The following is a 16050-nucleotide window of genomic DNA, read 5'->3' as shown; positions in this document are numbered from 1 at the left end:
CACATAATCTACCACTGAGCTACAGCTTCAAGCAGCTGTGATATTTCTAAGTTATCTTCTAAAATGCTTGCACAAATTTACATTTCCACTCATATTGTCTGAGAGTGTTTCCATATCCTCATCTTCCTTTAGGATTTGAAATTTCTACCATCCTCAAAGATGAAAATGATTACTCCTGTTTAAACATGCCTTTGTTGGATTAGTGTATATTGAGTATTTCTTTCCCATAAGACTAACAATCATTTGTTTGTTTGAGTGAATTTCTCATTTCATGTCTTTTTCCCATTTTTTTCCTGTCGAATTATTTATCCCTTGCCTTATCCATTTTTAAGAGAGGAAAAAAAAATCCTTCTCTGAGATAGGCTTCCATTTAATATATAACCCACTAACAGTTCACAGGAAACCATAAATGTATATATTGTACACATGAACACTTGTATAAACACTTGGTTACCCTCTTGAAGCCCTAAAAAAAAAGAAGCATCAGTGTGGTCTCATAGCCCAAGGTGAGAGAAAACAGCCTGTTTGGGATAGATGTGGGGACTGGCCTCCTTCTTTCACTTGGTTTTCTATTACTGTATAAAAAGTGACCACAAACTTGGCAGATTAGCTCAGAGTTTCCCTGGGACAGGAGTCCAGGCACAGCAGGACTGGGTTTTTTGTTCCAAGTCCCATAAAGGTAAAGTCCAAGGAGTTGACTTGCTGCATTCTCAGAGAGAGCTCTGGATCCTCTTCTAACTTCATGTAGTTGTGGTGGGATCCCATTGCCTGCAACTATAGGGCCGACTTCTTCCTTACTGGCTGCCATCCAGGGGGCCACTCTCAGATCCCAGAGGCTGCCCCTGTACCTTGTCACATGGCTCCTGGCCTCTCCAAAGCCAAGAGAGAGAAATTTCCCATGCTGAATCCTCTTTGTGCTTTGAATCTCTGTGATGTCAAGGCCCAGATCTAAGGAACTTGTATGATTAGGACAGGCCCCACTGGATCACCTATCTTAAGGTCAACTAAGGAGTAAAATCTCTTTACAGAAGCACTTAAATCAGTGTTTGACTGACTCACTTTGAAGAGGTGTTTGTATACCAGGGACCAGGAATTCGGGGGCCATCTCAGAATTCTGCCCACCAAACCCTCTATTACCTCTTTCTAGGGAAAGGGTTTGTTCAATGATGGAGGAAAGGCCATGATTAGCATCTGTCTAACCCAGGGATGGAAAAAGACATTCGTGTGGGTCAAAGATCTTGATGTGAGCAATGGAACAGCAGAAAGCTTTAGAGGAAATCTAGGAAACCACACGTACAATGTGAAGGTCAGGCAGACCTTCTTGACCAAAGATCCAAACGTGATATTCCCCACCTCAGCATCCGCTCTCTTGACACCCTCAGGCCACATAGCCCACCCAGAGGACAGGCTTCATTCATGGATTTTGAGCCCTCTAACCTTGCTGTTTCTTCTTGATATCAGTGTGAGCAGAGTGTGCTTTTGTGAGATGCCAGAGTTCAGTAGAACAGAATGAACTGACCAGGATCTAAGGGGACCGGTGTTGATGAGCATAATTCTAAAAGAACTCTCAAAGAGCATTCCTCCCTCCCTTTGTTTCTTTTTCTTTCAATCTCCCACCTGCTGCTGTGATTCAGACGCATTGTACGTGACTTGCTTGAGACTGAAGAAGTGTACATAAAAGAAATGGAGAGCATAATCGATGTAAGTAGATTGGGAGGGTATTAAGCATAGATGCAACAAAGAGACTGAAAATAGTTGCTTTGTCTCTAGAACCTCACCAAGTTTTCAGTCTTATAATAAACAGCACAATATCTCCTCGGTTTGAAAAGGAACATCCTTATGGCTCTGGGTCCTTGTAACCAAATAGCTCCAAAGGATTGTGCCAGTTCATACCGATCCCGGGAATACCCAACTAAGCTCACCACATGCTTGCCAACAAAGGGTATTATAATATAAGTACTTTTGATGCTTAAGAAGGGAAGATTCTTTCTTGTGTTTTAAGGTATTTTTTTTCTTAAGAGTAAAAATGTACACTTTCCTTCTTCTCCTAAAGGAGTAATCTTAAGGAAAAAAATTATATGTACAATGTTATTTATTATACATTTTTCACAATAAGAAAATCAGAAGCAACCAAAATATGCAATTAAAAAATGGAATGGTTAACAAAATATAATATATATGCTGAATAAATAGTATTCAACTGTTTTAAAAAATGTGATTCTTTTGGAAAATAAGTAGCAACATTAAGAAAATCTCTTGAGAGAGCTTTATAAACTGAGTCTGTAATGAACCTGAAAAAAGTACAAATAAATATGTATCATGATTATAACCATATAAAATAAGCTTTTTAAAAGTTATGAAGTAAATATAATAAAACTTAACAGTAATTGCAGCAGGTCATAAAATGATGGGTAAGATTTTTCCTTTCTTTCACATTCTACTCATATAACTTATACACATTTAAAAATATGTATTAGTTCTTCCAATTAAAATGCCACTTTGTTGTCATTGCCATTAAGCCATCTCCTTCTGAAGATGGACACATAAGGAAACTGATATCTAAAGAACATATTTAATAGAATAGCTTTCAAGAAGCATGTGTACTGTATTGCCCAATTATTTCATTAAAGTTTTGGTTCTTGAAGTAGCTGATTCAGATCATCTCATATAATATCTGTAAAACCTACCTTGTTGCCACCTCTGCAGGGATACATCACTCCAATGGATTTTATCTGGTTGAAACATCTGATTCCAGATGCTCTTCAGAATAACAAGGACTTTCTCTTTGGGAATATTAAAGAACTTTATGAATTTCATAGCAGGTACATAATAATTCACATTATGGGGAAGAAATGAAAAGTAAAAGAAGAGCAAAAATCAGACTGATGGAATTTGGAGATGAAAGTGTTTTCATATGGTCAAGCCTGAGCAAGTGATTTGGAGTCTGTGGATTGGATTGGAGTAGGATGGGCATGTGAGGGGGAAAGAAGCTCCAAGGGATCCCTGAGGAATAAAGAAGGGGAAAGACACCATTGGCCTGTGTCCTAGGTGTCAGGCATCAGTGCTGTACTAGCTGTGTTCCTTTGCTTGTTTATTTAATCATGCATCAGCATTTACTGAGCACTTATTCTATGCCAGGCCCTGTGCTCAGCATTGGAAATACAAAGATGACCAAGATACACACCCACATGCCCATTAACATAGAATGGCACGGGGTGCTAGAAAATGCTAACTGGCCAAATAAATTGTCCCTCTAGCCCAGTGTTGCTTGGATGTTGAGTTTTAGAGAAAGGAAAGAGAAGACACTTCCAACCCTCCCATTTCACACATGAGTAAACTGCAGCTCTTTGACTACTTTACCCTCTGAAGACCTTTCACCTGATTAATGGAGAAGGAAAGATTGCTGGGCAAATTGAACCATAGTTGTCTCCTAACCTCATCCTTTGTCCATTGGTCAGACACAAAACTGAAATGAAATCCCATGGCTGCTACTTTTCCAAGAGAAGTAATTCAGCCTCTTTGAGCCTCAGGTGTCACACTGATGAAACTTGTCTTGCAGAGTTTGGTCAAGAATTAAATGAAATGTTTGTTTGTGAAGCACTTGGTTGTGCCTGGCTGATGAGAAGCAGCAGCGGCAGCGGGAGCAGTGGCAGATGCTATGAACATTACCGTCATGTAGCATCAGCGTATCCCATCTGTCCGCGGCTGATGCTCAGAATGACCAGAACAGCTGTGGTGGTTTCATGGTCATCATAAGTAATGCCTCAGAGTACATTTTTTTCCCCTCACAAATGAACGTGTAGAAGATGGTCAGCAGCAATAAAGCCTAGAGAATAGCATTTTTCTAGACACTTCTTAAAACTTTATGTGGTTTTACCTTAAACAATTTGAATCCCACACATGTAGCAATCAAGACATCCTTATGTTTTTTATTTCCTTAGGACTTTTCTAAAAGAATTGGAAAAGTGCACCGAAAACCCTGAACTTCTGGCCTGTTGTTTTCTCAAGAGAGTAAGTCTGTGGTCCCAGTGAACAAAAATAACCATGTGATTAAAGTCAGTCTTTGTTTTTCTGTGTAAGTGACAAGGACAAATTGAAACACCAAAGGTCTAAAAACATCTCTGCTTTCCCTGATCCCCAGATTTATTGACATATAATTGACAAATAAAAATTTCATATATTGGAGATACACAACCTGATGATATGGTATATGTATACACTGTAAAATGATTACCACAGTTAAGTTTATTAACATCTGTCATCTCAAATGGTTATCATGGTGTGTGTGTCAGAGTGTGATCTAAAAAGAGTTAAAACTCATAGAAGCAGAGAGTACAAGTGGTGGGAAGAAATGGGAAGATGTTGGTCAGAGGGTACAAACTTTCAGTTACAAGATGAGTAAGTTATGGAGATGTAATACATAGCACAGTTAATATTACATGTTATATACTTGAAATATGCTAAGAGAGTAGCTCTTCTATCTGACTTTCAAATGCACTGCAGGGATCCTTTGTAGTCCTATTAGTCTCCCAAGTTACACTGGGCTCACACTCATATGGAGGAGCAACTGCAGACCTGGCTTCCTGCAAAGCCCGTGAAATGGAAGGCTGGCCACCCAAGGTCCTCATAGTGGGTGATCCTCTTCTGAATGACTAAGCTGTGTTTTAGGGCATGAATCATACAGCAGGCTTAAAGCCCCATGCTGAAGTTATATTAATGCTCTCAAAATACTGAACTTAAATTGAAAATTTCAGAAATTATATTTTCTTCCATTTTATTTAATATCATAGGAGATGATTAGAAATCTTTATAACCTTTCTTATGCTTAGCACCCAATTTGTGAATTTCCTGTCCTACAACAACATACCTCTATTTACCTCCCTTTCCCACCCGCTAGCCCTGGTCCCTCTTTCTTTACCTGTTTCTCTATCCCTGCTTTGGGCTAGTGGGACTGTTGAATCCAACATCTTCCCCTTCACCATGTTTCTCGCCCCCATAGTATGCCCCCTGGTGTCCTCCACTTTCTCAACCTTTCCCATTTCTTTTCTCTTTCCTAAGAAGTCCTGCCTTATTTTTTGTGAACCCAAGTCAATGACTTAACACATTTTAAATACCCAAGTTATGATTGATACATCTGAAAGCAATACTTGAGTTATCTAAAAGCAAGCAAACAAAAGTCCCTGGGTTTCAAGGCACTTGATGGAATGGAGAAACCAAGTCCTCTGTGACCCTGTATGGGATCTCCACAGTTTCAGCAAGTGCCAGAATTTAAAACACACTAAAACTATTTTTGTATTCAATCTGATTCATTCCCTTTTAAAATTACTACTGTAACATGATTAGTGTTTTATTCTATTTTGCACTTTTACACTCATAAAACCATTAACAGGGAATCTAGTTTCAGAATTAAGAACTACTTTATGGTTGTTTATATCATTCTTCCAAAGGTTAAATTGTTGAATGAAAAACAGGGACAAATTCCTCAAGGAAAAATAGATATGATTTTAATAAAAAGGTTCAAGTATGAGGAGACAGTCAGGAAATTGCTGACTAAACATGTGTTCTTAAAAGAATTCCTCTCCTGTACTTTCACAAAGCTTTTATAGCCCTTCATGTTGAGGGAAACCTTGGAAATCATTAATCTAGACCACAAACCATGCTATTAATCCTGTATGATTTATAATGCTGGAGATAAAATACAGGGAATAAAAATGATAGCAGTCTATCCTGTCTCAGTAACATTTCAGAATTGCACCAATCTTGGAATTGAATTTTGAACTATTTCTGACCAAGTGTCTTAATCAGATTCCATGGCCTGTCTCATCCAAAAGGTTCTCCCCCAGAGACCCTGCTCTCTGTAGAATGGTATTTGTCAGGAGTTTACTTGGAGTTAGAATTGCCCTGAGATCTCACATGATCGAATGTGGGACTCCAAAAAGGTAACTTCTCATTGAAGTTGAGCCACTGGCTATTTGTATGACTCAAGCAAACTCTCAAAATCTCACTTGCCTCTTCTATACAACACTCTTAATGGCACCAATATGCAAAGTCATTGTGGGAAACAAAAGTAAGAATGGCCGCACAAGGGTTCTACAAAATAAGAAGTGTCTTGACAAGAGTTACAATTTTCTGAGTACTGTGCATATAGAGGGCAAATGTTGAGGCTTTCTGTACATCATCTCATTGGATCTTACAATAATCCCAGAAGTGTTATGAGCCTATTTAACAGATGAGGAAACTGAAGTCAAGGACGGTTAAGTAACTGACTTCAGGCCATGTAGATTATCATTGACAAAGGAGAGAACTGAACCTGGACCATCTACCACCAAAGCTCATAGTCTGAATCTATAGCAATCATGTCTCCTTGTATGAATATGAGTTTTTGATAGCAGTTTTATAGCCTTCTGATTTATTCTATAAGGAGATGAGGGGAATTAGCATTTTCATATGTTGCTAGTTAGTATACATCCTTTCTCAAAGGAATTTTTGACTATTCACTATTACAAAAACAATTTAGGCCAATACCTGTATTTCAATACTTAGAGGCTTATGTTCTGTTTTGCCCAGAGAGCAGAATTAGGACCAAGGAGTGAAAGCTTCAGAAGGGTAGCTTTCAACTCAGCAACTATCAGTAGAACCAGGTCCCTCTATTACTAAGAGAGTTCAGGAAAAGATGATTGGTTGTTGAAGTTCTTGTACTGGATGAGAGGCTTAGTCTCCAAAATCACCTCCAGACTCTGAGAATCTTTTGATGACTGAATGTCGAAAGCAATGAAACCTTGGATTATTTTATAGGATCTAATATCATTATGACCTGACAGACTAAATGTAGATAAGATGTCTTAATTGATTTTCAGTGTTTTACAAGTCTGGCCTTCAGTATGACAGGAATGTTTCCTATGGCCAAACCACTAAGCTATTTGAAACATTGAATTTAACAAATATTTAACACAATGTCTGATATCAAAGGCACTCAATACAGCCTTTGAGTGAATGAATAATGACCATTTTATAGTTAAGCTCTGAATTATTATTCTGGTCAATCTGAACAACATTTTTCAAGGGCCATTTTTCTTCTTAAATGTGTGTGTGTGTGTGTGTGTGTGTGTGTGTGTGTGTGTGTAGGGATAGCCTAGGTCAGAATTGAAATAGTTGTTGGCTGAAATGGTCACTTACGATCTATCAGGTGAGGGGAAGAGCTAGAGAAACAAATCATTTGCTACAAACCTACATTTTTGGTTTGTTTTTTGGTGCTGGAGTGGAACCCAGGGCCACATGCATATTAGGCAGGTGCACTACCACTGAGCTACACTCCTAGCTCCAGCAGTGTGTTTACAAGTAGAGTAGACATAGTTGAAGCTGTGAGGAGGAAAAAAATAACCTATGTCGACTCAAAGGAAATCAAGAGTTGAAGGAGAGGAACATAGAAATCTGCAAGGAGGTGGCCACATGGGCTTCTCCACTGGGGCAGCATGGGCTCTGTGATGGGCAAAGCTACTATGGACCAGGAACCCCCAGTGGAGCCAGCAAAGCTGCCAAGCTGCCCCATAGGCCAAGGCTGTCCTTTCTCCCTCGGATATTGGCAGATGTGTGGCCGCCTCTCAAGAGCTTTGACCCAATGAGAACAGGGGCCACACAGCACTTTGTTGTTATTTTTCTTTTTAGTTTTTTATTGGTGCTTTATAATTATACATAATAGTGGGATTCGTTGTTACATATTCATACATGAGCAATATAATTTAGACACAATGTAATTTGGCCAATTTTGTTCCCCAGTACTTCCCTTTTACCTCCTCTGCTCCCTCCCACACAGCACTTTGAATCCTTCTTGATCTCTAGTTCTGAAACAATCCATAATCTCTCCTGTCTCAGAGTCTTGGACTTCAGGTGAAAGGTGATGTCTGGGGCAGAGCTGTCACTTCCAGTGTTGCCCAAATGACTTAGATTTGTGTTTTATTGTCCAAAGTGCCACATTTTGCTTTTGTGCTATTTCCAGTTATGAGTTGTTTCTTAGGTTTCTGTGTAGGGTTGGCATCATGATGACCAGGACAAAGAGAAGGTGGTGACAGAGAAGAGAGGGGCTATTGGCCACAAGTGTTCTTTCTTTCAGATTTATCACTCACTACAGAATTGTTTGTGAGAGAAATTGGTGTCCTAAACATAGAGAAAGGGAGGAAAGATAAAGATAAAAATTCCTGTTCCTCATGAAAATCAAAGGTAGCATAAAGGAAAGGGACCAAGCAAAGACAGGGGGGAGGAAGAGGGGAAATAATAAGGAATGATTTGGGCCAAATTATATTGTTATATGGTGTGCATGTGCGAAATGTAACAATAAATCCAAAAATATGCACCAACAAAAATATGGGAAAAAATTAAAAATTAATTACTTGCCCACATATATACACACAAATTCTGTTGGTGAATTTACTTATTTATTTACCCACAGCCCCTGCACATGCTCCATAGCACTCTGCTTGTGTCTGTGTGAAGCACTTATGGCTGTTTGAGCTCCCTGTTCACCTCTCCATCACATACTTACCCCAACGTAAGGTTGTTTTCTATGTGCTCCCAGTTCCTCACACACTGAAATCAATGAATACATATTGAATGAATGAATAAATGAAGCTGTACCTTCCTGTCCACTGACTTAAAAATGCTACCTGATTAATTTGTTCTATTTTTTCCCCCATTCAGAAAGAAGACCTCCAAATATATTTTAAATACCATAGGAATCTGCCCCGAGCAATGGCCATCTGGCAAGAGTGTCAAGACTGCGCCTACTTTGGGGTAATGTTGAACTTAACGTTAAGTCTCCCACAAGTTGTTCTTCCTGGAAAATATTTATGTGCATCGAAATCAAAAGTGCTGAACTAGGCAGAGAAATTTGGTATTGGGATTTATATTTATTCCAAGCCTCCCAAACTTTGAAATGACACATTAGAAATTTCAATGCTGTCCTTGATGTCTATGGACCCCACCTGTGAGAAGCACATAATGGTCTGGTGAGAAACCAGTATCCTCTTCTTGGGTGGGATTTAAAAATGGAACTAAGAATGCCATACTTTGTGGCTCCCTGGAATGATGCCAACAAGCCATCTCTACCTGTCAGACTCTAGATGACCCAAATAGATGCCATCCTGCCTCTGGACGGGCTGCCTCCTTTTCAGAAAGACTTGAAATACCCACTGTCTACTGAATTTACTTCTGAAAAGGAAAAATGGCCCTGCTTCCTTAGTTCCTATAAAAATACAAGTCAAGCCACCCCTTCTCTCTTGTTCTCTCATTTCACATACTCTTTCTGAGGGGCGGGATGACTCGTGTGTGTGTGTGTGTGTGTTTTATATGTTTTGTTTTATGTAATTTCTGTTTGACTTTTAAAGGTATGCCAGCGTCAACTGGATCATAGTCTCCCTCTTTTTAAGTATCTTAGAGGACCAAGCCAGAGACTGATAAAATACCAGATGCTGTTGAAGGTAAAGTCATTGAGGTGGTGCTTTTCTGAGCCCGGAAAGCAAATTGCTTGCATTCTGCTGCTCTGCTCCTTATACATATGGATTTGTGTCTGGTCTTCTGAGGCTCCAGATATGGCTCTCCTTCAGGCCTTTTTCCAAGCCTCAATCAGCCCACCTTAATGAGGAAGAAGACCAGAGAATCAGAGTTGGAAGGAATCTTGGAGCCTGGCTAGTCTGACAACTAGCTTGGGCATGAATCTCTAGGGGCCTGACTCAGGGGAGGAGAGGTCTTTGGGAGCATTGTGGGGAGAGGGCTGCGGCCACAATGAGGGCAACTAAGAGGATAAGGGAGGTGGCCCTCTGATCTTCTCTGGGATATGTGAGATATCAATAGCTCTAATTTACAGATGAGGACTGGTACTTCAGAGAAGAGGTGTGATTTTCCTCAAAGTTACTATTTTGCATGCATTCAAACAAGGCAGAAAGAAGGCAAAATTGGAATTGTCTTTTACAACATCAACCTGCACACTTAGATTTAGGATCTTATCCAGAAAGCAGCCCAACAGCATGAATTTTGTTGTGTCTGCACCCCTAAGCGGCACAGGCATGCATGCTCTGCCCTAACCCAACTTGCGTTCTCCTGTCCTTAGTGGTGAGTCATTGATCCCAGGATATCTGCAGGCCAGCACTCCTGGACACCCCAGACAAGACTTATGAGGCCCTATCAAGGCTAGTTTCACATGTGTAAACCTAAAGGAAAGGTTTGGGCTATCCCTACAAAATGTCTTTTGAATTAACAAGAGTCCAGTGGCTACTGACACTTAAAGAAAAGCAAAATCAATCAACAAAAATAAGCACCTACTGTTTGTTGGGTACTTTACCACATGTATCTCATGTTTCATTTGCACAATCAGACATACCAGCAAGGCACTAGAGTGTGAAGAAACTGAGGCTCAGGGATGTTAAGGTCATGGCCCAGCATTCTGCCTTTAGAAGGAGTTACCCTTTCAGCTTCCATCCACAGTCTGAGCCTCACTGTACTGCTCGGCTGCTTAGTAGTCTGGAACCTTGACCTTTGGGGTTTTAGCTTTCTCCTATATAAAATGAGAGGAATAGTATCTCCTCCATCAGACTGTGGTAATATTCATAGAAAGTGTGGCACAGTGCTGACCCCCGCCCCCCAGGAAGCTTCGTACCATGTGTAGCTGTTATTTTAGACACTGAGACCATCACACTAGTATGGATAGGAAGAACGAGCTGACTGATGGCTTCCATCCACGAATAGCTATGAATGAATTTGGATACAGTGTTCATCAAGGGCCTTTTATTCTTCTCCCATCCCCTTTTACTGTCATTTTTACTTTGGATGTCTTAAAACTGGGCCCTTAGAATAGGACATAATGGTGGTCTTTCCTCCCTTGGAGTTTTCCCACAAGTGTTATTTATGTTAAAGCTGAGTTCTCTTCCATAGGAGAGCTATAGACACAGTAATTAGCAACACAGCTTCAGTAGTTAGTCATGCATTTTCTTCCTTCCATATAAATGAAATTTTAATGGAAATTCAAAATTAAGTGAATATGTTAAATGCAAACAGTTGGAATCTCTGCTCTGATGCTTCCCAGCTGCACGAACTCTTTCAAGCCATTTAAACTGTCTCGAATTCCTCACTGTAGAATTAAGGTAACAGTGCTTTCCTGGTATGCTTTTGGGGAACACTAAATGAGATAATACAGATTGAAAGTGCTTAGAAAGTTTTCTTAGCTGCTATCACTGAGGAAATGAGATAGAATCACTATAAAACATTCCTTACGGGTCTATGGGAGGCTACCCAAGGCAGACCAGTTGTTCCCATTGCTAAACTTGCCATGTGCCTGGAATTAGAAGTACTAACTGTCAGCATGCTGTGGCGACAGAAAGAACTGTGTAGCATTCTGTCACCTGAGGGGAAAAGCTCATTCATCAGCTGCTTGGAAGGGCATGGATGTTGGACCAATTGCCTTGTGGCTTAGAAAGCATCATGAGAGCCTGATATAGGGAGTCCTTTCTAAATATAAAAGAAAAGGTAAGAAAGGATAGGCTGCCCAACAAAATCAAAGAAACATGAAAATTTGTGAAAATATTAGCAAAATAAGCGACAGTTGGTCAGTATGCATAATTAATAATGAACTCTCAGAAATTAATAATAGAAAAACATAGAATAAAGGAAATTTATTTTAAAAAATTAATAAAAGTCAAGTGTGGTAGCACACACCTGTAATTCCATCTGCTGGGGAGCCTGAGGCAGGAGGATAGCAAGTTCAAGGCCAGCCAGGGCAATTTAGGGAAACACTATCTCAAAATAAAAGAAAAAGGGCTAGGGGGGTGGCTCAGTGGTAGAATATTTGCCTAGCATATGTGAGGCCCTAGTTTACATCTCCAGCACCAAAGGAAAAAACAGAAGAAGAAATACTAGGCAAACTTTTTTTTTTAAGTTTTACCTGACATACTATTTGAGGAATTCAAATTAAAACAACAGTCAGGATTTATCTGTCAATTCAACTGGTGAAGATTTGTGATTAAATAGTAATGCCCTATGTCAGGTAAGGGCTGGAGGAACAAACTGTCATTTATAGCTGGCAGGAACACAGTCCTTCTCTGAAAAACTTGAAAATATGCCCCAGAACTCTATTTCTGCAGTACTGGAAATTAAACTGAGAGTTTTATGCATACTAGGCAGGCATTCTACCACAATGATGCACCCCAATCCTTTTTTTCCAATTTTAATTTAATGATGGATCACTGAGTTGCCTCTGCTGTCCTCAAACTTTTGATCCTCCGGCCTCAACTTCCCAAGTAGCTGGGATTACAAGAGTGCACCACCATAGTTCACACCTCAAAACTCTTAATATTTACAATTTTATGTCTAGGAGTTTATTCCCAGGAAAAATGCACAAAAATTATTATAGTAAAAAATTGTTGAACTTGAACCTTCAACAGCAGAGAAAACTGTGATTCATAAACATAATCCAATCATGGCTTATCTGTAGGATGCAATACTTTGCCACAATCAAAAACTATGTTTTAAAGAAAACTATGGTCATAAGGAAATGTTCCTGATGATATCTATAGAGTGAGAAAGACTTACAAGTGGTGTGTACCATGTGGTTGCATTTGTAGAAAGAAATCTGTGCCAAAGATGTCATTCATTCTTTCCCTCTTAAAAATTTACACACAGACAGTTTCACTTTGCAGATTGTGCAGTAGATTTTGTCGGCAATCGACTCCTTGATTTTCAACAGGGCTTTTGGGTTAATGCAGGGTCTGCTGGATCTTGAATCTCCTGAAGATGTGGAAATAGACCCAGGAGGTCTAGAAGGAGGCTCCACCAAGGTAATGTATAAATATCACATTTTTTACAAAATGGTGTTTGCCAATGCACAGGAGGACTTGACCTCTGTTAACAATCTAAATTTTCTAAAATAGTATGTATTTCATAAATCATAGTTTAAAAAGGCAATTTTGAAGTAAGGATTTGCAGCATAATAAGGAGTACTAATGTGTGTTTTTTTTCCTTCCACATAAATAAATTTTAACGGGAATTCAAAATTAAGTGAAGATGTTAAGTATACATAGAAAGACTAGAAGTAAATATTATAGAATCTCTGGGTTTTTTTGGCATGACAGGATTATGTGTGATTTATAGTTTCTTCTTTTTACTTCTTAGCATATCGAATTTGTATAAATGCTGTGTTCTCCTCTCTCTGTGTGTGTGTGTGTGTGTGTGTGTGTGTTTGTATGTGAGTATGAATTGTAAAAGACACTTGGAGGCAATGGTAGCCATACCAGGTTAAAAAGAAATGTTGTGGCTTAGCAACAGGGTTTCTTTTCAATTTTCTATAGAATATTCTCGTTTTAACAAGAAATTCTTGAGTTGTGTCCGGGAGCAGTCATTTACATGTCCTCTCCACTTGGAGCATAGGATGAGGACCCCTTGCAAACAGAAGATGCTTGAAGTATAAGGAATCATTTTGCATCCTGGGGCAAGAGGAACTAGCCATAGGTAGAGGGGTATAGTAAATTGTGTAATTATTTTTCTGGGCCCTACATTGTACAGTGGAAAACTAGTTGTCTCATGTGTTTGAGATAAGGGTTAATAGAAAGGACAGGGGAGAGGTGCAGAAAGGTATCTAAAACAAAAACAGAAGTTTTGGGTAAGGAGAAAGATTCCTGGCATACAAACTTTAGATTCCTTATTTCTGATGTTTAAAAAAAAAAAAACCCTCAGGTGAGGTTGGGCACAGTGGTGCACACCTGTAATGAAATGCCAGCAGCTTGGGAGGCTGAGGAAGGAGATCACAAGTTTAAACCAGCCTCAATAACAGTAAGGCACTAAGCAACTCAGTGAGACTTTGTCTCTAAATAAAATACAAAATAGGGCTGGGGCTGGGGATGTGGCTCAGTGATTGGGTACCCCTGAGTTTAATCCCTGATACAAAAAAAAAAAAAAAAAAAAAAAAAAAAACTCTGGTGAGAGTCTGTCTTTCACCAGGAAATGAAACTTGTTATGCGTGATAAGGTGAAAGGCCACGCTACACGGTTCCATGATCTGTTCAATTCATCAGCCCTGCCATTTATCTCTGATCCAAAGATGCCAATACCCAGTGCTTCAGTAGACATTAAGAAAATACACTGCCCTTTCCCTACATCATGCTGTTGAAGACAAAAAGAGGTGGGGCCAACTGGGAACAGTGAAGAGCTATCCATTCTTTGTTGTAGAAATTGAAATGTTAAAAAAAAAAATTACATAGAACAAACCAGAATCTTTTTGTTCTGTTTCTGTTACCAGGTGACAGATAAATATGCCATGTAGGTAGCAGGGGAATAAAATACTGAAATCCCTAACAAAAGCCTTTCAAGCTGAAACAATCCTCCCTGTCACAGCTGTCCTTGGTGTTGCCCTGGTAATAACTGGAACATTGGTCCCTATGGCTTTTCCACTTAATGCTGTCTTTCTATTTGGGAGGTGCAGACTGCACTGGCTTATCTCTTTGGTATCTCTAATTGTGGTGGAATGTGGGCAGAAGTGGGGGAGAAGTAGAGGGAGGAAATGCAGAGCTGGAAAAGATTCAATGTGCCACATGCTACTGTTTTGACTTTGAGTATAACTCATTAGTGAACCTTCACAAGGAAGCCAATTCTTTGCCTTTTATCAGAGTTCACTAATTTCCTCCTCTGGGATGGTTCTAAGTTTAATTTTATCCATAGGAATAAGACTTCGCCATTAAATATGGGAATATGATACCTAGATTGTCTTTTGCAGTAAGCCCTAAGAAGTAAGGGTATTGCCTGTTAAAGAGGCTAGGTTTTTTCCTGTTTTAAAAAAACCCACTTTTTTTTTTTTGTACCAGGGATTGAAACCAGGGGCACTTAACCACTGAGCCACATTCCCAGCTCCCCACCACATACACTTTTTAATTTTTTATTTAGAGGCAGGATCTCACTAAACTGCTTAGGGCCTTGCTAAATTGCTGAGGCTGACTTTAAACTCACGATCCTCCTGCCTCAGCCTACCAAACCACTGGGATTACAGGCATGTGCCACAGTGCCTAGCAAAAAAGCCCTCTTCTGTCTGTATCTTACACAGCAGGAAAATAATGTCTACAATTTCATTAATACAAATACAGAAGTTTCCAGGGATGATTTTGCTTGCCTCTACTGCAAATGTCTTAAACCAGCAAATGACTTCAGCTACCAACTCTTGGGAGCAGGAGACTGTTCAGTGCATCCATCCTCCCAGTCAGTGCTGGCTGGGTCTTGGTTCCTTGATTCTGTCCTGTTTTCTGTTTTTGCCTGGTAGGTGGTACACTTTTGATTTCCAACAAGGCGTTTGTTTCCACAGGATGGGCCAAAGAGGACCGAAAATTCCTCATTCTCAGCTGAGCTTGGACAAGCTTTGGCAGTGATAGAGGATTTGATCAAGTCCTGTGAGTTGGCGGTGGACCTAGCAGCAGTCTCTGGATGTCCGGTACGTTCCATAGCAAATGTTGGAAGATATCACATCAAAGGTGGGCACAGTATTCCCAAGGTGGGAGGTGCTGAGGCACACTCAGAGAAATCATCTACAATAAAGAAATTGAATTCTGAGGAAAGTCACCTAAGTTGGTCAGCAATCTGTGCCAGGAGATTGTGAAAAGCCCCTTAGCATTCTTAGGGATCTTGGTTTATACTCCTCAGGGTCCTGAATGTCATGCCATTCCACCTTCTAAACAAATCAGAAACTCAGGGGCCAGGATTCATACAAAGGGCAAAAGCGCTGAAGGAGTAGTATTTTTCTAACTCACTATTAAAATATTAAAAGATTGTCCTTCTTGCTTCAGAGTTTCTCTGTGAAAAGCATTTGTGTGTGTGTGTGTGTGTGTGTGTGTGTGTGTGTGTGTTGCTGGGGCCTTGTGCATACTTACCTGCACATACTCTGCTACTGAGCCACACCCCCAATCCAGTGTGAAAAGTATTTTGAAAATGAGTCCTACATAAGAATCTAGCCCCATTTCACATCACAGAGTCCAAAAGAGGCCCAACAAGTATTGTACAACCCTTAATCCAAAGGACTCAAAGAAAA

The 16050-nt window shown here is 39.8% G+C and overlaps 1 protein-coding gene across 8 annotated transcripts in view; it reads left to right on the top strand.

Annotated features, from left to right (window-relative positions):
• MCF2L2 (MCF.2 cell line derived transforming sequence-like 2) overlaps positions 1–16050 on the top strand; it is a 247921-nt gene that overhangs the window by 193826 nt on the left and 38045 nt on the right. For all 8 annotated transcript variants that reach the window (XR_014022845.1, XM_081300602.1, XM_081300604.1 and 5 more), the window contains exons 16-22: positions 1635–1701; positions 2707–2822; positions 3942–4011; positions 8695–8787; positions 9381–9473; positions 12750–12821; positions 15331–15456. Coding sequence is in view for 7 of the 8 variants with exons in the window: in XM_081300602.1 (XP_081156728.1) it covers positions 1635–1701; positions 2707–2822; positions 3942–4011; positions 8695–8787; positions 9381–9473; positions 12750–12821; positions 15331–15456 (637 nt within the window). In the remaining variant the exon portion in view is untranslated. The remainder of the gene's footprint in view (positions 1–1634; positions 1702–2706; positions 2823–3941; positions 4012–8694; positions 8788–9380; positions 9474–12749; positions 12822–15330; positions 15457–16050) is intronic.

Source organism: Spermophilus citellus (assembly GCF_964194105.1).
Source record: "Spermophilus citellus genome assembly, chromosome: 7".
In the NCBI taxonomy this organism is placed as follows: domain Eukaryota; kingdom Metazoa; phylum Chordata; class Mammalia; order Rodentia; family Sciuridae; genus Spermophilus; species Spermophilus citellus.
This window is presented reverse-complemented; position numbering and strand designations above follow the sequence as displayed.